Source organism: Phodopus roborovskii, unplaced genomic scaffold (assembly GCF_943737965.1).
Source record: "Phodopus roborovskii unplaced genomic scaffold, PHOROB, whole genome shotgun sequence".
Classification (NCBI taxonomy): Eukaryota; Metazoa; Chordata; class Mammalia; order Rodentia; family Cricetidae; genus Phodopus; species Phodopus roborovskii.
In genome coordinates this window covers 6,049,184-6,074,401 of record NW_026125540.1, presented here as the reverse complement: position 1 = coordinate 6,074,401, position 25,218 = coordinate 6,049,184, and the positions used below count along the sequence as shown (strand labels likewise).

At 40.4% G+C, this 25,218-nt stretch overlaps 1 protein-coding gene across 1 annotated transcript in view; it reads right to left on the bottom strand.

The window, feature by feature from the left end:
• Positions 1–982: 982 nt before the first annotated feature.
• Positions 983–25,218, bottom strand: part of Foxo1 (forkhead box O1) — a 74,441-nt gene continuing 50,205 nt past the window's right edge. The window contains exons 2-3 of the mRNA XM_051176917.1: positions 4,687–6,038; positions 983–4,106 (exon numbers count right to left, since the gene is read on the bottom strand). Coding sequence (XP_051032874.1) covers positions 4,701–6,038 — 1,338 coding nt within the window. The 3' untranslated portion in view covers positions 983–4,106; positions 4,687–4,700. The remainder of the gene's footprint in view (positions 4,107–4,686; positions 6,039–25,218) is intronic.

Here is a 25,218-nt window from a genome sequence, read left to right as displayed (position 1 = left end):
GAGGAAGCACCAAGCTGACCTTTTGCTGTCTAAACATAAAACACAAGAATCCCCCTTTCTTCATTACTTTAACTCATTCATCCATTTGCTTGTCTGCTACAGACAGGGAGACAAGCAGAGCCTTGTTTTAAATATAGTCTTAACTATGCTAATTGAAACCAACCCCCAGGAAAATTTTGAAAGCAAATACATAGAAACTGCTCTGCAACTAGAGATCCTCCTCTTTGGGCAAGATGTACCCCCAAGGGGATCCTCTGGCCTTGGAGAGCCATCAAGTCTGCCCCCTCACCTCGTGTTTACTCTAACCAGAGCCTTGCTCTTGCCAGACCCTATAACTTGTCTTCAGTCTGCTATTAAGGGTTCATAAGCGTATAGTTACTCACCTAAATGAGGTTCTAGGCATTCCAAGACTTTAAAAACTCTATAGACTTTGAGATTCATTCTATGTAGTCCTGGCTATCCTGGAACATGCCATGTAAACCAGGCCAGCCTCTAACTCACAGAGAGCCACCTGCCTCTGCCTCCCAAGTGCTGGGATTAAAGGTTTATGTCAACATGCCAGACTCTTGAGCAGTGAGTTGTTCCCAACATTTCTAATGTTGGATCCCTTTAATATTTCATATTGTAGTGACTCTGAACCATAAAATTTTCATTGCTACTTCAAAACTAATCTTGCTTGTGTGAATCATAATGTATCTCACGTGCAACCTCTGTGAAAGGGTCATTTGATCCCCGAAGGGGTCCCGACCCCACAGGGTGAGAACCACTGCTCTAGATGTTAATTTTATATCACTTTTTTATGTCAGGGGCCATGATTTAGTCCTATGGGGATGGTTCCCTCTTCCTTCCAAAGGAAATGGCAGATTTGAATAACCGTTAACACCGGAATTGACAAGGTCTAACTCAAGTGCTTTGGTAGCTAAATGAAAACATTCTTGATCAAGAGCTTCTTTCAAACACTAAGGAAAGAAACACACCAAGCCACTTAAAGATAGTTTATGTACATTTATGGCTTTATACAATTATAGCAAAGATTGTTCTTGTATCTGTAAGTACATCATCATCATCATCATCATCAGGCACTTCTCAGATAGTATCAGAACAGGAACATGGAGTCTGCACTGTTACTCAACTCAGGTGGTAACCTGTGTGGGAGGGCGTGACTCTATCCTGATGGGACTTACAAGGCCATCACTTGCCACAGTGCCAGGCTGTTTTGTTTGCATAAACCACAATGCACAGTATAATGAATGATCATTCCCCAGTTGAAACCACAGAGAAAATTTTCACTTAAAATCAGTTAACTTTTAAGAGCTGTAACTATGAACTGACAGGGGTCTTTCTTTGGGGGAGGGGAGGAGTCATATATTCAGCAGTTGAACAAGTTCAAATTGTACACCTTTGGGGAACTGTCCATTTTAAGTAACCCTATCCCTTACTGTTGTAGTCCAGGATTTACTGATCATCAGGATATATTTGCTAATTAACTTAGACTCAGTCAGTTTGTCCAAACAGAATTTCCCATGTCATACATCTATCACGTAAATATATTCCACACATCTATATTACGGAAACAATACATCTTTATATTTAAAATAGCCAAGGAGCTCTATAATACAATATGCTTTGAGTAACAGTACAAACCAAAGGGAATAAATCAACCATGGCTGCATAAGTGAAATCATTTCACAAAGCAATCATGTACAATAATAGACCAACTGCTCTAGAAAGGGCACATTTTTACAGAGAAGGGCTCCCAGAGGCCACATGAAGTTTGCTTTTCAAATAGACAAGAAGCGTTTCCTGGATTTCACTGTACCCAAGACAACTACCCATGACTCATGATCTTCATACTAAGGAAACTGGGGGATGAGATTTACACAGCTTCAGGAGGAAGAAACACCCAAGTCACTCAGTGACATTCTGCAAGTCTACTGATTACAGCTGTAGCTGCCTCTGTGTCGAATGATTAAATGCAGAGGCCCTTTCTGCAATGGTGAAGAAATAGGAAAGTGAGGCCTGAGTTCTCTGACACCAGTAAGTTCTACTCCGTTTGTAGAAGGCTCTGCTTGGAGGAACTAAGGTTTCTAAAATGAACCCTGTTTTGGAGTGCCCAAACAGACAATGATCAGTAGCCCCCGCCAAAAAAGTCAACAGTGGGAAGCTTATGACAAAGCTGGTCAACTGCAAAAATCAGGAACATTTGTATTCTTATTAATGTGAACAGAGAATATACTAAGCAAAAGGAGTGGTAAGAAACATACTGAAAACAGCAAATTCAATTGGTTTGTGTACACAGAAACCAGGCCTTCTCAAGAAGGCAAAGAGAGATGCTGCTGTACACATATTCCTAACATTGTAGTGGCTCGGGAAATTCAATGGGACTTAGAAATGTTGACAGATGGGATGGGAGGCAGACCTGATTATCTTGGTCTGTCAGCTACAGGTAACTAGAAAGTACTACATCTTATGTTTGAGACAGAAGTTAGGCTGCTCAAGGCTGGCAAAACTCAAATTCTTAAGCTAAGGATTTCAAAATAAATATACACTTATGGCTGGTTTGTCTTCAAGGTTATTGTCTCAATTTTTAAACTAGTTCTGTTCCATGTGTTAGCCACTATCTGCAGTTAAGAATACAAAGCACTGAGGTCCTGTTTTCAGACTTCCTTTTCCTCCTTAGATGTACACTGTTCAGAGCCAAAGAGAACAGGGATAGAGACTGAGAAGTAACATGATTCTTTAGTACACAGCCATAAAACCACCTCCAACCTGGACAAAAACAAAGAACTCGGAGGAGGAGGAAACCCCAGTTAGAGAGGGAATGTCATTCCAGATGAAGGTCTCCTTTCCTGACCTACAGACAGAAGGCCTCCCTAAGGAACCGTGACAACGTGGCACCAGGCATGTTTGGAGGGGCCTCCCTGAAGGATCTGTAAGAACGTGACACAGGGCATCCATCTCAAGACTTGATGCTATGTGCTGCACACAATTCACAGGGTAATAAAAGCAGGTGGAATTTCTTTAAAATACACACATAAAAACATATTAAATTCTTCTACATACAAAACACAAAGTGTCTGTAAATATACATCACTTTCTTGCCCAAACAGGGCCAGAAACGTTGCGTATGCAAGAGTACTAATTACAATGATTTAAGATTAGTCAGAAACATCAGCAGGTAGCATCCCAAAGTGTACAAACCAGTTAAGCACGTATAAAATTAGTACTAATCCAGTTAGAAATACAAAATGAAAATTATGAATGCTGCCCCCAAATACCTGATTCCACAAATTTACAAGCAGACAATGTAACAAAGTAGACTCTAGTTTTAAGAAAACATTACAGTTCAATATCTATTCCAAAAATGATCATGTCCTAACAATAACATCGAAAGTCATTTATCTGGAAATTAGAACCATTTTAAGGTGTTTGTACAAATTTGCAAATAACAAAATAGACAACAAAAATAGAAAAGACCTGTACAAAGCTGGCACTTAATCTTATTCTGCCCCAAAGTTTGACAAGTCCATTTATTTATTCAGCAGATTGATCACAGGCTACTTGGTTCTCATACAAATCCTGTGGCAAGATGAACAGGTTCAGAGTCACTCAGCAGAGGTGCAGAATGGAGATCTTAGTTCGTGATTCATCACCTTAACAGAACACAGGTAGTACAAAGCAAAGTTCATCAAGACACAAGACCATCACAGTATTACAAAAGAGTATAAACGTTCCTTGGACCAAGTAGATATTAAAAAAAAAACACACACACACAAATACAATTCTGTGTCTACTGTATATATACAAAACTTGAAAACACGCCAGTATCTGAAAGTCTTTTCTGCAATTACATGGTGTAGTGAGTTTGGCACTTCATTGTAACGATTTCCAATGGCACAGTCCTTATCTACAGGAGCATATAACCTGCAAACGCTGGGCAAACATCCTGTACAGGAAAGTGTTTCTGTTGCCAAGTCTGATGAAAGGAAAATAGGATTTTTTTTTTTTTTTAAATCAAGAAAACTAAAAGGAGGGGTGAAGGGCATCTTTGGACTGCTTCTCTCAGTTCCTGTTGTCAGACATTCTGCAGTTCTTTTTAATGTAGCCTAAGGGGGAGAACACACACACAATGAAAATACAGTCAAATCCAATTCAATTGCATTCAACTAGAGAGTCAGGTATACTTGGGAATGGGGAAAGCTACAGCTTTCTCAAACAGCTCCAGAATCATTAAACGGGAAATTCCTCATATTTATTTATTTTTAAAGGTGGATGGTGACCTCCCTCTGGCATCTGATTAGTAACAAATGTGCTCATTTATTCAAGAGCTGGTAGAAAGGAGGAAGCCATCTAACAGTGAAAAGAATCTATTAAAGGAATGTGCACTCTATTTTAGCCTCAAAAGGAAAATTTGTAAGCTAGTGGTGACATGGTACAGATGCTTCCCTGCAAAGAACAATTAGGTGACATTAGAAAAAAAAGTCTAGCATGATCGCAGGATGTAGCTCTGTCAGAGTGCTGCCCTAGGTTAGCTCCCTGGTACCACATAACCCAGGTGTGTTGGGATGTCAGGTTAAAAAAGACACTGTCTTAAATTTAATTTTTTAAAAGGTCTAGCCATGGAAGACACATGGCCCTGTGTCCCCTTCTAAAAAGGCCTTTTTATATCAGAATGAATGAACTTACCTGCTCACTAACTCTTAGCCTGACACCCAGCTGTGTGTTGTAGTTTTGACACTGTGTGGGAAGCTTTGGTTGGGCAACACATTATCAAAGTTAAAATCCAAAGTGTCTCCATCCATGAGGTCATTCCGAATGATAGATTCCATGTCACAGTCCAAGTGCTCAATAAGCACTCCATCTAAGTCACTTGGGAGCTTCTCCTGGTGGAGGACACCCATCCTACCATAGCCATTGCAACTGCTCACAGAAGAGTAGCTGCCCAGGGCACTCATCTGCATGGGGTGGGACAGAGGCACTTGTAAAGGTGTCTTCATGGGGGTCAAGCGGTTCATGGCAGATGTGTTAGGCATGGTGTTCACCACATGGGGCAGGGCACGTCCATTGACTGAAGACGTTTGTTGTGAATGTCCAGGGTGGGTGTGGGAATTGGGGTTCATCATTTTGTTATGAGATGCCTGGCTTCCATAGGCTGGCATGACTGAATTAGGGCCCATCATTACATTCTGGCCCAGGACCCGAATGTTGGGTTGGGCCACTCCAGGATCAACTGGTGACATAATGTCATTGTGGGGAGGAGAGTCAGAAGTCAGCAACTCTTTTAAAAGTCCTGGTGCACAGTTATACTGGTTCAAGCCTCCATAACTGGGTTTGCTGTCCTGAAGTGTCTGCATAGGCATCTGGGACAAGGGGCTCATGCTGGATTGGCCGTATGTGTACTTTGAGTAGTTTGGGCTGGGTGAATTCAGACTGGTGTTTGGCGGTGTAAATGAGTAACAAGGTGTCTGCTGCATCATGCTGCCGGGCGAAGACTGGGTTGATACAGTTAAAGATGTTGGGGATGAGAGAAGATTGAGATTATCCAAAAGGTTTTCCATGTTTTCAGGATTGCTGATTTCAGACAGACTGGGCAAAGTGGAAGCCATCTTTGCAGCAGAAGGTGGATACACCAGAGAATGGACATCTCCATCTCCCAGGTCATCCTGTTCTGTCATGATGGGAGAAAGTCTCCCACTGATTGTACTAGCATTTGAGCTGGTTCGAGGACGAAATGTACTCCAGTTATCAAAGTCATCGTTGCTGTGGGACCCAGGACTTGCAGGCCATTTAGAAAACTGAGACCCAGGGCTGTCCCCAGGACCCTCCTGTCCAGGCTGGAGGGATGCTTTCTTCTTGGCAGCTCGTCCCCTGCTCTTAGCAAATTTACTGTTGTTGTCCATGGATGCAGCTCTTCTCCGAGGGGATTTTCCACTCTTGCCTCCCTCTGGGTTGAGCATCCACCAAGAACTTTTTCCAGTTCCTTCATTCTGAACTCGAATAAACTTACTATGAAGTGACAGGTTATGGCGAATTGAATTCTGTAAAGCAAAACAGTATATTAGAAGTACAGTACTTGCTGCTTGCAAAATTTATGTTCAACAAAAAGGATCATATATACAATTTTCAATCTGTACAGCCTAACAGTTCTTTATTTCTGAGGAAGGAAAGATGACATTTCAGAGTTTCTTCTCAGCTTCCATCTTTACATGGGTTCCGAGGATCAAACTCAGGTTACCAGGCTAGGATTGTGCAATGAGGGCCTTTACCAACAGAGCCATTCCACCAGCTCTGAACAGTAGTAATAAAACCACTATAAAAGATCTCAAATTAGTGTAAGAAAGAAAACATTTTTAAATAGCACTTAACTTATGTCTCTAATTGAATAAACACAACTGTATTTTTACATTTACACACACACACACACACACACACACACACACACACAAGCCCATATAGCTGTATTTCTTTTATACAGTTTTCGAACCTTATCAAAAACAAAGCCCTTTCCAATTTTTTCAGGTAAAATAAACATCACAAAGTGAGACATTCTCTATCACTGGGTCCATGAGATCACAGAATGGAGAGATAAAAGCAGGATCTATCCCTATTCAGGAACTAAGACTGCAAAGACCTTCAGCATCCGCTTATAAGTTTCAGCACTTTGAGAAAGGTCTGAGGCCACTGTGAGCTACGTGGAAAGACCCATTCCAAAAAAAAAAAAGAAGAGAAAAAAAAAACCCCAGCCCCCAAATTAATACCTAAATTCATCTATTCTTTGAGAAACATTTAAAATTTACATTTAAGAACTCTAACAAAGAGCAAAATCCCCACCAACTTCAGGACCCTGTAAAAGAGGGTGCACTTTGTTCAGAGGGACAATGTGAAAGGAAACAGGGTGAAGAAAGCAACCTTAAGTGATGTTCCTCTGCTCCTATTCAGTGGGGGTGTATAGGCCAGCAAAACAAACCCAAGGCAAGTGTGTGCACACTACAAATACTCAGATAATGCCCTAGTCCTTTGATAAAGACAAGAAAAGCCCAGTTTGGCTTTTGAATTTGAGGGAGTCTGTGGCCTACACATCTAGGGAAGTGAAAACACTTACCCAAGGAGGTATCTTGTCTTAAGTTTTCTGCCCAGCACAGTTGCTATCTATTCATTTGGCAGCTCGATTAGATCCTGAGAGACTGAATCCCAAAGCCAGAAAAAGAATTGTAGGTAGCTCACAATCTTCAGAGCAGAGCTATGCACATGGCTGCTCAACTCTTTGACCTTTTCTGCCAACTGAGTGCAAGGCTAAGCTGCCCAAATACTCTGTGGCCCCTTTTGGACCACAAAAAGACTCTAGCTAGATTTGTGGTCACCCGAGGAGGCAGCCACAATGCCCACATCCTCATGCTGTTACAGGGAACGAAGGTGCTCATGTGCCAACCATTGTACCAGAGCAGAACAATACAGGGTCAGACTTCCACATGACCTTGACACATTCATGTTTCATGTCTTTTCTCTACAAGAGATGGAAAACAAAGAGTGTCGTGGTAATCTCACTTTCTAAAGACAAAAGTCAGAGAGAGAGGCCCAAGAGAGCTTAGAAACCCACATTTCAAAACACGTTCTGCACTACATTCCACCCAAAGATTGCAACACAACAGCTAGATGTCAAGTTCTTTTTGCCACGATGCATGGCAAGGGTGGATCAGACGTGACACGGCAGGAGCTTTCTGGTTGGATGCCAGGCAGTTATGTGGGTATGTGCCAGTAGTAGTCTCTCTCTCCTCTAAGACTTCGATCTATACTCCTACTTATGATCTATCACAACTCTGAGCCCGCTAAGAGGGGCCAGGTCTTGAACTCCAAACATCTCCCAAAGAGTTTAAGACATACATTTCTTTCGTGTTGTATCTCAATCCCCATATATTTTCAAAAACCTTGCTGTCCCCATCTCTCTATCATCCTTTCCCCAGCCCTATAAGCCTGAGCTAAGGCTTTGGCTGCCATGTCCACCAACACCAGTGATCACAATTCCCAATTCCTCCTTCAAAGCAGCAGCCAGCTCTGCAAACCTGCATCCCGCAATGCCGTCCACATGGTGGAAGACTGGGTTTTGGACAATATTCCATCATGACAATTTTGTTCTCTGAACACAATAGCGACACAGATAAATAAGCTCTGATGAAACCTCTGGAGGAGAGGTTTAGTTAATAACAAAGAGGAGTATGGGGGAGGAGGTCTTCCCAGTGATCAGCTTCCTGACTGCCTGCAACTAATGGGTCTGTGGGAAGGTTTGGGATGGGGGAGGCAGGGAAACAACTCTATAATGCCCAGGAAGATTCTGCCAGACCATGGCAAGCACACACGAGGGAGGGGCATTTTCAAAAGAACTGAAGAAGACAATAATAATGAAATCTTCAAAAAATTTAAAAACAGAAAATACTTCACTAACTTCAGAGTTAGTATCCACTAACTGCTTGGATTTTTTTATTTTTTATTTTTGCTTTTGTTTGGGCCACAGCAATTCTTTACTTATCAAAATATCACACTACATATTTTTCTGAGGACATTTCAGGTCACTCTGAGCAACAGAGCTGTATACTAACTTTGCCAACAATTACCCCCCCCCCCCACACACACACAGGAAAGAAGTTTGCTGTGCAGAGTTTGTTTCATAAATTCCTGTTTTTCATGCAGCCAGTGAGACATTAAAGAAGGGGCAGGGTGTGGGAGTGCTGCTATTACCCATACTGTGTCCACAATTCTCTGTCGAGAGCTGCCTGCAACTGTTAGAGCTCTGAGATAGTGAGGAAAGCAACACTGAGAACCGAGGATTGCACACTTACTCAAACCCTATTTTGAATGACACTATTAGATGGCTAAGGCAGGGCATCCATCCCCTCTGTACTAGCCATACTGCCCTACAGTGTTCTAGCTTTCTAGATCCAATCAAGTCTCAGCCACATTCCTGATGCTACCTGCATGGCTGAACACTGCAAGTAGTACAAGACATTCCAAGGAAGCCAGACTCAACAAGCTCTGCAAGTAAGATAGACAGAGACCCTGGTGGACTTTGATGTTCAACTGGCTTTGCTCTTGAGTATTCATTCTACCCTAACCCTCTAAAGACCAGACTCCCAAGTTCCTTAAACACAAGAAAGAAAATAAAAACTTGTTTCTAATCTCAAAGTCTCTACTAGATGTTCTGCATAGAGGATGAATTCAATAAACCTTTGATGACAGACACCCTGAAAACATTACAGGGTACATGTGGTATCTTACTATACACAGGCATCCATTCATGTTCTAAATTGTGACAGCTCATACATAGTACAGGACTTTCCCCCTCAGCCCTATCTCAAGGACAACAGTCCAACATATTAAATGAGGTAGTACATGTAAAAATGCTTACCTCCATCAATGTGAATGAAGCTAACACTACTAGGATAATAGCATCTTTAGAATGTTTTGTACTTGTTTATATTACATTCTCTCTCTCATGACTTTCCACTGTTCCCACTAATACAAGGCATTTATGTATTATTTACTGAAAATAGCAACTGGTTTTGTCAAGGAAGGTTATGGTAGTTTTTCAACATATGCATTGTCTCAATTGAAATACTAAAGTCCATTTCTACAGTACTGGTGTCCAGAGCAGAGGTGCTTCAATGGCTCTAGTTAGGATCTCCACTGGGACTGTTTGGACTGAGATCAGCTGTACCATCCTAGGGTGGATGAAGCTAGGCACTGTGTGGAAGGGGGAGAACCAGGAAGACACAAGACAGTTCACTTTGTACCTTACCCTCCCTATCCAAGATGCTTTTAACCTCCCAGTCAGGCAATCACCAGGTAGTCACTGAAGTGCAAAAGTAAATATTTAAAATTTGTATTTACTTTGAAGTTTTAAAACTCATTTAAAAATCTGTGTTTAACTATATACTGTAGAATGCACACAATGTATGTGCACTGCATAAATAACAATGCCCTATCAAAAAGGGCATGTGATTTAAACAAAACAACACTGAAGCCACTCATCCACTGTAGTAGATTTCTAGGAATGCTGATCTCCAACAAAAACCAGAGGTGAGGAACTAGCTGTTAAGTCACTTTTCTCTGTAACTCTCACCCCTGAGGTCTGTGTTGAAAACGTGTCCCTCTCTGATTACTGGTTTCAGCTCCCGTCACTGCTGGTGGATCTGGTGCTTCCTAGGCATCTTTCTTCATGCAGGCCCTGGCTCCTGGAGTCTGACCTGAGCCACAGTTGAGCTTGTTTCTCAGCCTGGGTGAAGGCCGCTACCTGATAGTCACGGTCTTTTTATATTTCTTTCTTTCTACTTTCCTACTGTAAGCACATCCTTGGTCTGTCTTTTCAACCAAGAATAACCACTAGATAGCAATTTACACTGAATGCATCTTGTCCACGAAATCCTGGCCTTTGTACCTTATACACAGGCTCTTCTTTTATGGTTTACTACTGTGGCTACATCTCATTCCACTCTTGTAACAACCCAATAGGGAGGACTACAGATTTTACCAGCCCCACTTTAGAAATGGAAAACCAAGGCAGTCCTCCCCCCCATTAGATAAAATTCAAAGAAAGGCTTTGTGATTTGTGACTCTACCTACAACACTACTGCAGGTTGACAAAAGTTACCTCTTTGCAGTCACTTGTATCAAGAATTAAACAAAGCACTGAAGTTATATGAATTTACCTTGAAGGAGTAGAAATAATTCCATCTACTACTTTATAAAACCCATAATCTGGCTTAATGGCTGATAGAGTTATACAACACAACTTGCTTTCCAGTGGGCTCCTCTTTATGACAGAAAACCACAGCAGCTGTAGTGTGAGTTTCAGGTGTGCATTGTCCTAGGGAAAGCCTATGTAAAAAGGCTTTGGCAACTCACAAGGAAAACACAATGGTCCCCAGAGACCTTCAGCTGTTAAGAACTGACACTTGATTGCATGGGTAATCAACACAAAGAACCTCAATGTTCTGAGACAAAAACATATGTCCCAAAAGTTCCCACTTGTAGAAATTCTGTAAATTTGTTCAGAAAATGCTAGCCAAACTAGATTTTCCAAACATTGTACTTAATTTCTAAACTTTCTTATTGTTTACAACTGTTACAGACACCCAGCAAGCCTCAGTCCCCTCTCCTCCTGCTTCCTCTCTTACACTGTCTCTTCCTATACTTCCCCAAGTGAAAATGAGCTAAAGATTCAAAGTAGCAAAAATCACTATTCAATAGAGTTCCCAACCTGAGCTACTAATGACTTAAAATAATCCAGTGTGCTTGTAAATGAGAAAGAAATTGTGTGACATTTACTCAACTGTGTGTGTGTGTGTGTGTATTATGTCAAAAGATACAAATCATCAACAGTGTGTACAGAATTTGGCTCAAAAATATGTTGTAACAGAAGATTTGCTATGGACAGTTAACCCATGCCTTTCCATAAAGATGATTTCATTTTCCAGAGCCTTCTCTTCACATGAATGCCTCGTGAACCATCATCTGTCTACACTAAAGTCATGGCATTTCTCTGGTGATCCCAAAGCTGCCAGATGCATTGTCCTAAAAGTCCTAACACAAGTTAAAAGCAACTCAACTCATCTGGTCTACACCCTTCAGACAATGACCCTCTCTAGGCCATCCAACATGTAACTATAGATTGCCACACGTTTTCCTCTAAATTGCTTTATTTTAACTCAAATCATTCCAGAGTAAGGAAGACTACTTTCATGTAGTCTTTCGCTGAGCAAAGGATGTGGGAGATTCTGCTGCCATGTAGGTGAGGGGAGTCATGGGTATCAAGGGAAGCACTTGGGAGATACCTGATGAGTTAGAGCCAAAGGTGCTCTGGAATTAGTCTGAACTGGTCAACCCAGCATCAGTCAGTGGCCTAGTGAAGATGGCTCTTAATATCTGTCAATAGCCATGTTCTCAGAGGACTACCCATTAGCACACATGCAAGGGCTTGGGATATCTCTTTGCACAAAGTGAGAGAAATAAACTAGCTACATTGTTATAGGAAGTAAAAGAATATATAAACAGGAATTTTTAAGCCATTATGAATGGTTCCAACTTGATTAAGTCATTCATCACAAACTTCCTGTTTAACAGGCTTCCTCATGCTTGTTTCCAGGTCCTCACAGCTGCACTACAATCCTTGTGTTTTCTCCCCCTACAAAAATTGTAGATTTAATTCTCAGAGTGTTTAGTGCTCTGTGTGTGTGTGTGTGTGTGTGTGTGTGTGTGTGTGTGTGTGTGTGTGTGTGTGTGTGTCTTTGGCAGCCTATATCAAAATGTCAACAAGATTGCTCCAGGAAAGGAAAGATATGCTAGTTGAGAAATGAAAGATCATATCCGAGATAGCAACTAAGAAAATTATGCTTTCTCTCAAATACTGATCATTAGGATTACTCTAGGGGCATCACAACTGTGGGTGCAACTATGACTTCTTAGAACTGTCTTTACTGCAAAGGTCCATACAGAGTTGAGTAAATCCTCCATGAGTAAAATCCTGGGTGAATGTATATTTTGACATGGGGATGGTCTGCTGAGGACTCCAAAACCAACTGGCCCATGGGTAACTGGCAAAATCATTATCCACATGGGCCATGTTCAAGAGAATTGGCAAAGACTTTCTCTGAAAGAATTCTCTATCCCTACCAACTCTCTAAACAGAAGATGGCCTCAATGCCAAAGAACAGCACTGGTCACCAGAGAACAGGTGAGTGAGACCTGAGGTGCTAAAGGAGAGATGTGACAAAAAACAGCATGCTTTCATATTCCCCAAAGGTGTGGAACATCCACTTGCATCCAATGAAGAGCCTGATTTCAAGTATGAAGAGACTTAAACTGGGAAACAATTCAGCAGTTCTATTTCGGAGATGTCTGGTCATTATATACATAGAGATAAATCTGGTCATGGAAAAAGCTTACTAGACTTACAGCCTCAGAGCACAGCTTTTCAATCCAACAACCTGGCCACATTCTTCCATACCTATTCATATTAATTAATGACTCCCTTTACTTTGAGGGGTACTGCTCTAATCACCCGGAGTCCCAATGGGTTCCATTCAATTATTTAATTATACAGCCCTGCAATTTAAGTGTCATTTAAATTGGTAATCACATGGATTACCAATACATATGAGTGACAAAAGTTCCTTCATTTAAAAACAGATATAACTGTAAATTGACTTGGGTCCATGTCCTAGCTGACTAGACTTAATAATGGTACCAACGATATGGTCCAATTTTATAGTGCCACTTACAAAAGGCTTATGATCAGATTATTTCTCTTGTTAGTATTATAAAAACAATCCTTGATGAGCTTTGGGGTTTTAATCGTTTTTTAACCTTTAAAGCAGTCCTTGTCTTTGTTGGTATGCAATGGTTGTTATACTCTTCCTTACCATCTTTATAGCCTAGTGTGGAGCATTGCAGTGAACCTGCCCTCAGCTAAGTATTAAGAGTAATCTTAAACATTTAAGAAATAGGAAAGGGGGTGAGGGATTATAGGGAGCAGAGGAAGCCCTGAAGTAGTGAAATTCTGAGCAAATGTGTATTTTGACATGGGCACAGCCATTACCCATATGGGCTAGGCAAAGCTATCAACCGTGGCTTCCTGCTCTTGGGGAGTCAGGCGTCTGTTACAGTCTGAGACTGCTCTTCTACAGAGATTTCCTCCTACCCAGACTAGTTAGCCCCTCCCCCTGTGCTATACCCCAACAACATGCTCAAGTTCCAGGTTGCCTGGTAGTGGAGAATGAGAGAACCCCATCTTCGTTGCTTCTGTATGTATGCCTGTCCACATGTGTCCTTTCTTCATTCCCTTGCTGCCCCAGCCAGGGTTCTGGGACCCAAGGTGTGGAGAACATGGCATGGGTGTTTTCTCTGCATGTACATCTATGTAGTATGTCTGTGCTTGGTCCCCAGAGGCTGGAAGAAGGTAGTGGATCCTGGAACTGGATGTTGAGATGCCATGTTGGTGGTGGGAATGAAACCCAGGTCATCTGTCAGAGCCCCAAGTGCCTCTAGCTGCTGAGCAATCTCTCTAGACTGCTCACAAAACAAACCTTCTTTGCTGCTCTTAGCAAATAGCTATTTTAAACACACAAGGCCCCACTACAAGAAAGTACGAAGAGGAATCTCATTTGCCGCTAAAGTGAGTCTGCTGTTTCCTAATGAAAATCTTTGTCTATTTTACAGGCTATACCACTTTTGTTCCTGAATCTAAAATGGTTCTATAAACACACAGCATTAAAATGTAATTAAGTACTTTTATCTATTTAGCTACAAGAATTAAAAAAAAAAAAAAAAACAGAAAACAAAATAAAAATCTAAACCAAGTATTGCATTAGGACCTATTTCCTCCCAATAAAAAACTTTAATTGGGCATAAAAGTAAGTGCAGAGTAGATGTTCAGATCAATTTTAAGGGTTAAAAGTTTAAAAGACTAAAGTAAACTTTGTCAGCGTTTTGGTGCCATCTATTTCATTTCTGCTGATCACATGTGTCAGAGGTGTGTGCCCCAAACTATTTACACAGATAATAAAAATAAATTATTTTTAAAAAATTAAAAGAAAGAAAATAGTTCTTCCCTAGCAGGCTAAGTGTCCTTGGTTTTAAGAATGCTACTGCAGCCTGCGTGGAGAATATAGGCTCCAGATACAGGTGTCACTCTAGGGACTGCTGAGATGAAATGGTGTGGTTTTATGTCTAATTAGCCTTCACTTTTTGTCTTATGATTTATGAGACTTGGCTCTGTTCTCCCTTACCTACCTACATCTAAGATAGTAAAATATTGGAGTGGGAACTATTGCTGAATACAAATTTAAAAGCCTCCCTCCATGAGGTCTACTGTTTTCAAACATTTTATCCATCGTTCTCAACACCTGGTAGGTACACAAACTCAATTCTTATATTCTGATAGTTTATCTTTGTTTCTTGAAGTCATTATCTAGGATTAACGAAATCTTTCAGGTGTTTTTCAACAGCTTAAAGGAAATTAAGGGAAATAATGCCTTAAGGGAACTAATGCCTTACAATGCAACAATGACTTATTTGTTATGAACACAAACACACTGGCAACAAATTACTCACACCTTTGTTAATATTCTGGTACGTTCATAAAAAGAATCCAAGACCAAGAATGACCCACGGCTGACTTGGACAAGTGTGAGCCTCAACCAAGAAGGACTCTAATATCCTTAGTTCCCTAATGCACTCTTGTGAAATACTGTAGCCACCTCTAAACTACATGCACCTCCTGCCCCGCCCCAGACACAATGACACACATTTAAATGGCTAATGACTATTCCCATCAGAACTCAACTGTAAAAGCAGGTGATAGTCTAAGAACCGTACTCTCAGCACACCCACCCACCTTCCTTCTTCCACCATGAGGGAGCCTGTCCTCTGACTTCATTCCTTCCATGATTCCTCAAGGCAGCTGAGCACTACAAAGTTTCAGCCACACCTAAAAGTCACAGCTACTATCAAACCAAAAGACATCAACAAATAGCTTGAGTATTTTACAAATGTAGGTCAACTCATGAAGACAGGTGAGTATGTACTGAGGGAAGGAGCACTCAATCCACCTGTCAGTTCAGTTTTTAGTTGGATGTAGTGCCTGCACACCCAATGCTAATTGATAGTGGGGTGTCATTTGCTGAGGATTTCTGGGAATCTGATGCCAGTCTGGCCTACAGCATATGACCCTATCTCATAAACAACACATTGAAATTTTTCTAACTCCTGGATTTAAAAGAACCTGTAAACTTGCAAACCACACAAATCCAAACAACTTCAACTGGCCGAGGAGCACGGTGGTCCTGGGAAAAGGAGGGGGACTGACAATCAAAGATGCTGGATTTGCTACCTTGGTTTTAGACTTCAATGCAAAGCAACATATCATTTGTGTTTGGTTTAAATACGCTTGACTTCAAGATATAAAGGGAGAAGGGAAGAACTGACTGCTGAAAGATGTCCTCACCTCCACATGTGCCATAGCAACACTTCTTTACCATCTTCCCCAAGCTCCACAATAAATGATAAGGCAATAATTCCAAGTAGAGTTAAATACTGTTTCTTAAAAGGTGGCAGCAGGGATGACGGTATGTGGGGGGATGTGCTTCATCAAACACTGCACTAAGTGTACAAGATCTGTCTTGTTCTGAGTCCAGATAGCCTACTAAGTGCAGTACCAAAGCTTGCCCAGTGTCAGGCTACAGTCTGTGCATCTTTACCTCACACCCCTGATAAATGGTCCTAGAATGCTGATTCTGCAGACTGATAACTTGTGTGTACTCTATTTAAAATCTTTGGTACAACACATCAGAGGCAGAGGCTGCAATTGTTGTAACAAACACCCTACCTCCAGATTTGTTTTCATTGACAAAACATGTCCAACCAGTGACTATGTAAATGCATCCTTTGGATTATCCAGTTTCCCAGAGAACACTTTTCTTTTAAAAAAGGAAGTATCTTTCTCTTCTAGCACTTCCAAGTTACTTCCAACATAACAGCACACCAGGGCACCAACCTTCTTATACCATAGAAGATTGGGACAAATAAAAAATACAGAACTAAATCCTGGACCCTTTCTTGGAGGGCACAGAAAAGAGCATCATCTTTTCTGGGTGGTGTCAGGACATGCTAAAGTATCACTAGAAATCATGAGCTGTGATCCCTTCCCCTGAGGCCTGAAGAGCACGCTTCTAAGTCACATGGTGAGCAGTAGCCTCCTGAATTGTTGTTGACCTCCGAGACACAGGAGAGCTTGCAGGGGGCTACTCTCATACAACAGAATGAATTTCTGTTCAAACTGGGAAACCAGCTGCTCCTTGATCAGTCACCCTTTTACCATCAACAGAACTTTAATTAGCCCTCATCTGCTTCCTGTTTAATGGCACATAATCTTAACTTTCACCTGTTTGGATTAAAGTGCAAGCAACTATACCCACTGTAAATAGAAACTGATTTTTAATGAACCACAATTTCTTTAGTATATTGGACTATTCAATTAATCATTTCCCCATAAATGTCAATATTCTATACTTAAAAAAAAATGCAATGAAAACTTCCCTGCCTACTTCTGGCAGCCTTCCCCCTTCTGTACCCCTCTACGCCACTGCAATTTAAAAGGTTTCCAAGCTATATGGCTTTAATTTTCCTCATTTTAGTATTAAATATGAGACCAGGTCATGTCCATGAACAAATACTGACCATAATACTGACATTTTTTTTTTTTTTAAAGAAAATTGAATTGTTGACTGAGATTTGTATGAAATAACATCTTTGTGCGTTAAAAGGGGTGGGCAGTCTTACATAGGACTTATGGTCCCACATTTGTCAACTTAGCCATTTCATGGGCTTCAGAAAGCATCCCCAGGCATCCTCAAAATACCTGCTCTAGATGTAGTGGCTACCTGTAGAGAGGTAAGAAGGCTATTTATAGAAGAACAGTGGTATTTGTCAAAATTTGGAGGCAAAATGTGGGTACTAATTATATAAGCCCGTGTGCCTTCCTAGATGCTTAGAATAGTTCATGAGCTGAAAGGCAGGAACTCTAGCTGTTCCTATACTTTGTGAAGCTGACACAGGAAAAGCCTGAGGACCAGCACTATATAGGCTTGAAGCACATTCCCCAAGGATTGAAATAGTCACCATAAAACTCACTTTTGCAAAAGCCTGCTGAACTACAAACCTGTGGACCAGGGATGGCTCATCTTCAAACTGCTTGGACTCACCTACATAGTCAGTACCCAAGAATATAAACACCATTTGACCAGCCTCACCCAGGGCTTGCTAACTGATGCTTATTAGCCCATTTCCCTATCAGAACAGAGTTTCTCCTTCAGATATTCATAAGTCCAATAATCCAACACAATCAATCCAATTTCCTTTTCCTAACTTGAAAATGAGTGGTTGCCGGTCTGGACAATGGTTGGAAAGCTTTGGAAACATTCTGATACTAGGATTCAGTTGGGGTAGAGTGAGCCCCCGAATCTGTTCTTAACATCCATCAGGTCTGTGGATGTTGAGATCAGCTTCATCATGTCCAAGATTCTCTTCAGCTCAACCATGCTATTCCATATAGACTGTGCTTCAAGAAGAGAGATTCCAGAATATTCTTAAAGAGTGATCACATGTCCATCAACTCTGAGAAGCATGAGGTTAGCAGTACTATTAATCAGTTATCAAATAATAAAAGGCAATTTACTAGATTAAAAAAAAAAAGGATATTCTCAAGATATAAACATGAGGCTATGGACAGAAGCTAGTTAATCCTGAAGTCATCACTGTTTTCCAAAAGAAAACTAGAAGCCGCATTAATGAACCTCACTTTTCAGTTTCCTGGAATTTTCTTCCCCCGCTTTCCCTTTTAATATTCAGTATTTCCTTTGAACACAGTGAGTGAACTTCACAATAGAGTTTGAAAAGATTACAGTTCCTTATACCAACCAGCAGAAGTTAACTCCCTTCCCCCTTTCCGTGTGGGAGAAAGCTATTCAGTCATTTTACCTGAGCCAATCACATCAATCCACACTTCCACAATGCAGAAAAAAGGTTATGGACTAGAATATTTTTTTTCTTTTAAATCAAATACTAACACCAAAAATTATTTGTATTTTTTTTTTTTTACAACCCAGCCAACTTCAGGCTAATGATGGAATTTATATTTGTGGAATTAGCTTTCATGAGATTGAAGCTTGTGCAGACAGCTGGTTATGGGGTCCCACGAGCCTGATTCTGTGGGGAACAATGTCAGTACAGTGGCCTACCTAACCATCCACAGCTGCCCACCTTTAACAGCTGATATATTTAAGTATCAAACTCTTACCATGTGTAGTCTGTCACTTGGGATTTAAAAAATGTCTTTCAGAGGTATTTGGTTCACTGTTTGATTTTAGCACTGTTTACACCAATCTAGAGGGACTACTGATTGAACTGCCTAAGTCCATCAATGTGTCTTTGAGTAGACTGTGCTCTGTTCCCATTTCTATCGCTGACAAATCTTCCATATATGGAGATGCATTTACCTCTCCCCTAATTTCACGGATGCTGCCAAGACTTGAAGGGCTTGGAAAAATGTGGGTTGCTTATGGCTAAAACTCTAGATCATAATCCATAAAGTAGTTTAAAAAAAAAATCAACTTTGAGAGTCAAGACCAGCATTTTTTTTTTTTTACATGAATTAAAACACAGCAAGTGCATTTCAAACTACCAGTAAGTATAATACTATTTTTTAAGGCTCTGGTATGATGTGTGCACATGTACACTGAGCCATACTGTAAGACAAATTTCTCACTATGCATCAGGCTGGGGCCAAAATGTAAAAGCCAGAAGCATAAGGTAACATACTACTTCCTACAGGATATGCTTTCTCCCTTTAAAAGGCTTTATGACAAAAGTTCAGTAAAATGGTAGCAAAACTCTATGCCCACAGTTTCTATGCTCTGCTCTGCTCTATAAAGACTCTATGCAAATCTCTGCCAAGATGTTTGGCACCCTCAATGAAAGTTGTAACTTTTAAGGCCTGGGGCAGTGAAGGACAACAGTAGGAACAGTTATACAACATCACATTTGACATCTCTGTAAACAAGTGCTATGGCTACAAATATGGTTTGCACCTCAAACTCATGCAAGAACTTAACTCCTCACACCTTATTTAGTAGGTGAGAAGAGGCTGAGTATGCAATGCAGACTGGGTCACTGGTACAAAGAACCCATGATTGACTCCTGGTGGCTTAAAGGAGGAGCACATAGAGACATAGTCATACTTCACCATGATTAAGGCAAGAGCCCCTCACCAGACCTTTAACATGTGGTTTACTTTCAGCCTCCCTAACTGTACATACCTATTTTTCTTTATAAAGTGGCCTGCTTTGTCCATATTTTTATTGCAATGTAAAATTGATTCGTGTACTGAATAACTTCTGAGTGTATTCTTGTTTTCAGCAAAATGAGCATGGCATATTACACACACAGTGTATCTTAAAAGAAATACCATGTAAACCTCTTAACTGTACAAACACTACCATTCCTCTCGGAGGGTACAGAATTACTGACAGTCAGGACAAGGGAGCCTGGCCTCAGGCAGGGGTGAAAAAATTAATTTCTATTGCCCTTACAGCTGAGTTAAGGAGATACACCAAACAATCCTCTACTGGAAACACTGCTCTGTGTTTTTAAACTACAGATTATACTACCACTTAAGATTTTTTTTTCTCTGCTATTTTGCTCAGCATATTATAAAACTGAATCTAGGACTGAAATAGCAAATTGCCTCAAGAGCAAATGACAATATTTGTACCAGAAATGCTGGCAACCAGCAGTACAGATGGGTTTCTGCATAACCATCTTCAAACTGGGGCTCTAAGAATAACTCCACCCACTTCACCAATGTTAAAAGAATGAATCCGGGCAGAAGAGTTTGTTATTCCATACTTTTCTTTACACCCTTCTTTAGAAAGCATGTGTACCTGTCCAACCTCTGCCTGGGAAGATCTCTGAACAAAGCCAACAGTGAAGGAGACCACAGTTAAAGGAAGGCATTAAAGGGGCCAGGGGATTTGATTATCCTCAGGAAGACACAAAATGACAACCAAAAGTTCAGAATAGTCAAAATGGCTACAACAGTTTAATCTTCCACTTACAAATACAAAAACAAACAAATAAAGTAGATTAACCCCAACTTCATTTGGAGAGAGACAAATAAAGTAGATTAACTTCAACTTCATTTGTCTCTCTCCAAAGCTGGATTAGGAGTTGGTTGAGGAGTCAATTAAAAAGTATTGTTTTGCCAAAAAAAAAAAAAAAAATAAAAAAATAAAAAAATAAAATCCAGACTGAGACAAGCTTCTGTTAGCTGTGAATGGTTCACAGCAGTGCTGTCGCCTTCCAAGACTTAAGGAAGAGCCGCCTTTCAATACAGGAATCAGCTGCTTATCTCCTATCATTTCTTCATTGCTTCTTTTGCCAACTGAGATGTAAAGCTCTCCCTCCCCTCCATTCCCTTGCAATTTCTACCAAATGTTCTGGAAAGGCAAATGAAACAAAAATCTTCACTTACAAAGACACTTACTACAAAGCCTATTCAATTAAAGTGCTGTCTTCATCAGTCACAGCATCTTTTCCTCATCCTTGGGCGGCTGAAACGCATTTCTGCCTCTCTGAGATTTCAGGCTGACTGACTACCCAGGGCAAAGCATAGAGGTCTTGCATCGGAAAGAAATTAATTATTTTCACACTATACTAGGCAAAGTGCATATCATAGAGATGTGGAGATATTAAGCACTGAACAACTAACAAACGGTTCTGCTTTCAAATAAAATCTTCCACTTAAGCATGCATCTATTTAATCTATAAAAGCTACATGTAGAAAACTATAGAAGAGTTAATTTCCAAAATGATAGGGTAGGCCACATACTGACCAAACAAAATACCCTCAATTGTATGATCACCAAGGACAGGTGTGTCTGTAAAACCGACCTGTCTATTTTCTCCTACAAGTCTTACTTCTTTGTCTGAACCTGAAAACTGCCAAGAGTGTCTCAGGAGAAACAACGCAAACCCATATTTCTTTCTTATCTATTAAGTGAAAAGAAAAATGGCTAACCTCCTTCATAATCACCAAACCAAAGCATCTAACAGAATCAACAGAATCAAAACCACACACACACACACACACACACACACACACACACACACACACACAAATTCTTAATCTCTGTAATCCATCTTCACAACTTTGTATCTGAGGGAACTTACTTTAATGTTACAGGTGACCATAAAATGAAACCACACTGATAAAGTGGCCAAGAACCTGAGACTGGACAAGTAATGGGCCTAGGGAGGGGAGAAAAAAAAAAAAAAAAAAAAAACCCTACTATTACTTTGCTAAAGGACCACAGCAATAAAATGACTCTAAGAACATACTGCTATGCACACAGAGTGCCCTTCCTCATCTTTCTCTATGAAGTTTCTTCTAGTAGCAAGTGGCAAATAAAACAGAGACTACAAATGAACAATGTGTGGTGACTGAGAGACATTGGAGCACTATCTTTTCCTGTTTTGTTTGAGTCAAGGTCTCTCTATGTAGCCCTGGCTGTCCTGGAGGTTGCTATGTTGACCACCCTGGCTTCAAACTCAGAGATCTGCCCACCTCTACCTCCTCAGTGCTGAAATCAAAGGTGTTTGCCACCACACCTAGCTGGAGTACTCAGAATTCAATGGATGTCTTCATCAAACTCCTCCTCTTAAGGCACAGGGGACCTAAAGGAAAAGGAGGTGGGAGATCTGAAGAGTCAGAGGGGATGGATGACTCCAGGAAAACAGCACCTTCCAGGTATAACAGGAATGACTGATACACATGACCTCACAGGCACTGGCAGCATGCACAGACTGGTTCCCATCCCTAACCATGAATAGATTTGCAATTTCTATCTGCTAACAAAGGGAAAAATCAGTTTCTCCAATGAAGTGTCACTGGGTATCAGCCACAATACAGAGCAGGCTAAGTGTCCAGGAGTAGTTGGCCAATGCATAATAAACCATGTTTATTTATTAAGAACTTTTTATTTTGCAGTTTTTGTTGTTAGTTTGTTAAGATTTTCTCTTTTCTGCTTTGTTTTTGAGAATACTAGCAACATAAAATTGAGTGGGTGTAGTGGTAGGGAGGAATAGGGGGAGAAAAAACATGATCAAAATGTATCGAATTGAAAAAAAAGAAATAAAACAACAAAAGATTAAACCACGTAAAGGGACTATGAAGCAATACAATTTATCTCTATTCATTTCTTCTATTAAACCCCAAAGACCAGGTTTTATCAGAAAAAGCCTTAACCAAATCTTCAATACCACATGGGTACATTTGAAGCTTTTCTTAGTTAAAAAAAAAAAAAAAAAAGACAGCAAACAAAAACAACATGAAAGTACTACTGCTATCTACTATCCGAAAAACGGGGTTATCGACAGATGTATAAAGAAAATGATGTATACACATCAAGAAATACTATGCAGCTCTGAAAAGAACAAAGTGCTGGCATTTAAACCTGGGTAGAAATGAGACAGCATATTAAGTCAGGACAGATACAGTCTCTCTTATACATGCAATATAAAAAACGTTATCTCAATAGAAGCTGACAGAGTAATGTTGGAGATCATGGGGAGCTGGATGAGAGAAATATTCTGGGTCTAGTGTATGTATGGCAGGCTGACAAAACATGAAAATACTAGTCCACATATTTTAATAAAAGCCCCTTAAGAACTTGAATGTTTCTATCAAAAAGAGTCATAATATTTTTAGGGGCCAGAGGTTTACCCAGATTTGAACATTACACAATACAAACAAATATATGGAAACACAACCTAGTACTCCTTAAATGAGAATAATTTTTATGTCAACTAAAAACATGACAGCAATAGTATGTATTAAAAGAAATCACAAACACATCTATCCATTACAATAAACAATATAAATGCAATATCGGCCAATTAGAAAGAAGAGACGGGCATAAAATTTGCATTTCTATCCCAAGCAAGACCTTTTTTTCCAATTAGACCATGGAAAACTTATTAAAAAAAAAAAAAAAAAAAAAAAAAACACCACAGTCTATATTATTTTTAGATACAATTAGTTAATTTTTTTATTTACTTAAAATTCAAAACTTGGTAAAATAGATAACACACAGTAATGTCACTAAAACCAGAAGTACTGAAAAGTAAAAATCTATTTCAGAGTTAAAACTCAAATATCTGTGTTGTAAAATATTTGGTCTTTGTTATTCTCTCAACATTCAACTTGTAAAGAGGAAACATGTTCTACTCTGGGTAATTAACCAGTAACCTAAGTCAAATAATGAATGTGGCTACCTCCTAAGTAACCAAAGTAGATTCATGAAATCTTTCACAGCCAACCTCCAAGCCTGGAGACAGCCTTGTCTGAAGGCTGAGAAACAGGAAATGTGCTTTGACGTGTCAGCAGCAGGGCAGCTTTCAGGAGCTCAGCTGCTCTGGGTGAGCACACTGCACAGGAAGGAAGAGCTCACAGATCTGGGGGGGCGGGGGGGGGGGGCTGGTCACTGAAGCATGACCAGACAAGGCCAAAAGTTTAGGGCTGCTCAGAAACAAAGATGTGAGAAAGGAAAGAGTGTAGTAAAAACTTACAGGAGCCTGGTTCTTTTGTCACAATGTATAATTAAAAAAACAAAGGTTTACTCAAAGTCTATTTAACAGATTGACAGCTTTTCTTCTTTCTACCCCACTCCTCCCAAGAAAACTCTAAAATATACTACTTAAGACATCATCACTTCTGCAATAACAAGATGGCTTAGTAGGTAAGTGCACTTGCTGTCAAGCCAGACTAGAGTTTTAACCCCCAGAGCCCTCTTGGTGCATGGAAGGAGGGCAGGCTCTGGTTCTCACGACATGTGCCAAAGACATGTGCATACAGTTAAATATTAACATGTAATAAAATTGCTACTAAAATGTTACTTCTGTCCAAAGATGACTGACAACAAAGACAAGAACCCTTCTCAGATGATCAGTTAAGCCTATTCTTACATAACAAACTTGATTAGGCCAGAAACATCTTGTATCTAAACTAAACAAAGCAAACAGGAGTATGAGGGGAACCTACACTGTGGCTAAGTAACAGTATCACCCGCTGCAGAGACTCTCTGCTACTTCTTACAGTGACCACTGTCCCCCCAAACGATTCTTTCTCAAAATGCACCTCTTCCCAGATTTCTAAAATCAAGAATGTGAAAGGCTGTCCCCTGTCAAGGGTGCACAGGAAGAGACTGCCTTAAATTTGTTTTTTACTTGCCACACCCTCAAAGAGGCATCAGGTGTTAAGACAGGAAGTTAAGAACCAGGTGACATTCTTCAGCCAGTGACCTAGTGGAGCCTTTTTGCTACTCAGTGTCCTATTCAACTAAGAAACACAAGACCATTTAAATTCTACAAACATCTGAAACCAGGAGAGGCTCTTTTAGTAGCCCATCAAAAGTGAGGAAAGAGGGATGAAGAATGTCTTATATCCTGCAGAACAGATTCGAGCTGCCCTACAAATGGTGGTCCCAAAGGGAAAACATGCCAGCTCACAACCAGAGCCCTGAAATTCCAAAGATGAATCTTCATTAGCACAAAGCCAAAATTGCAACACATCTAGCTGGGCTCTTCTCTGCAGTCTCGGGGCTCCAACTCTGTCTG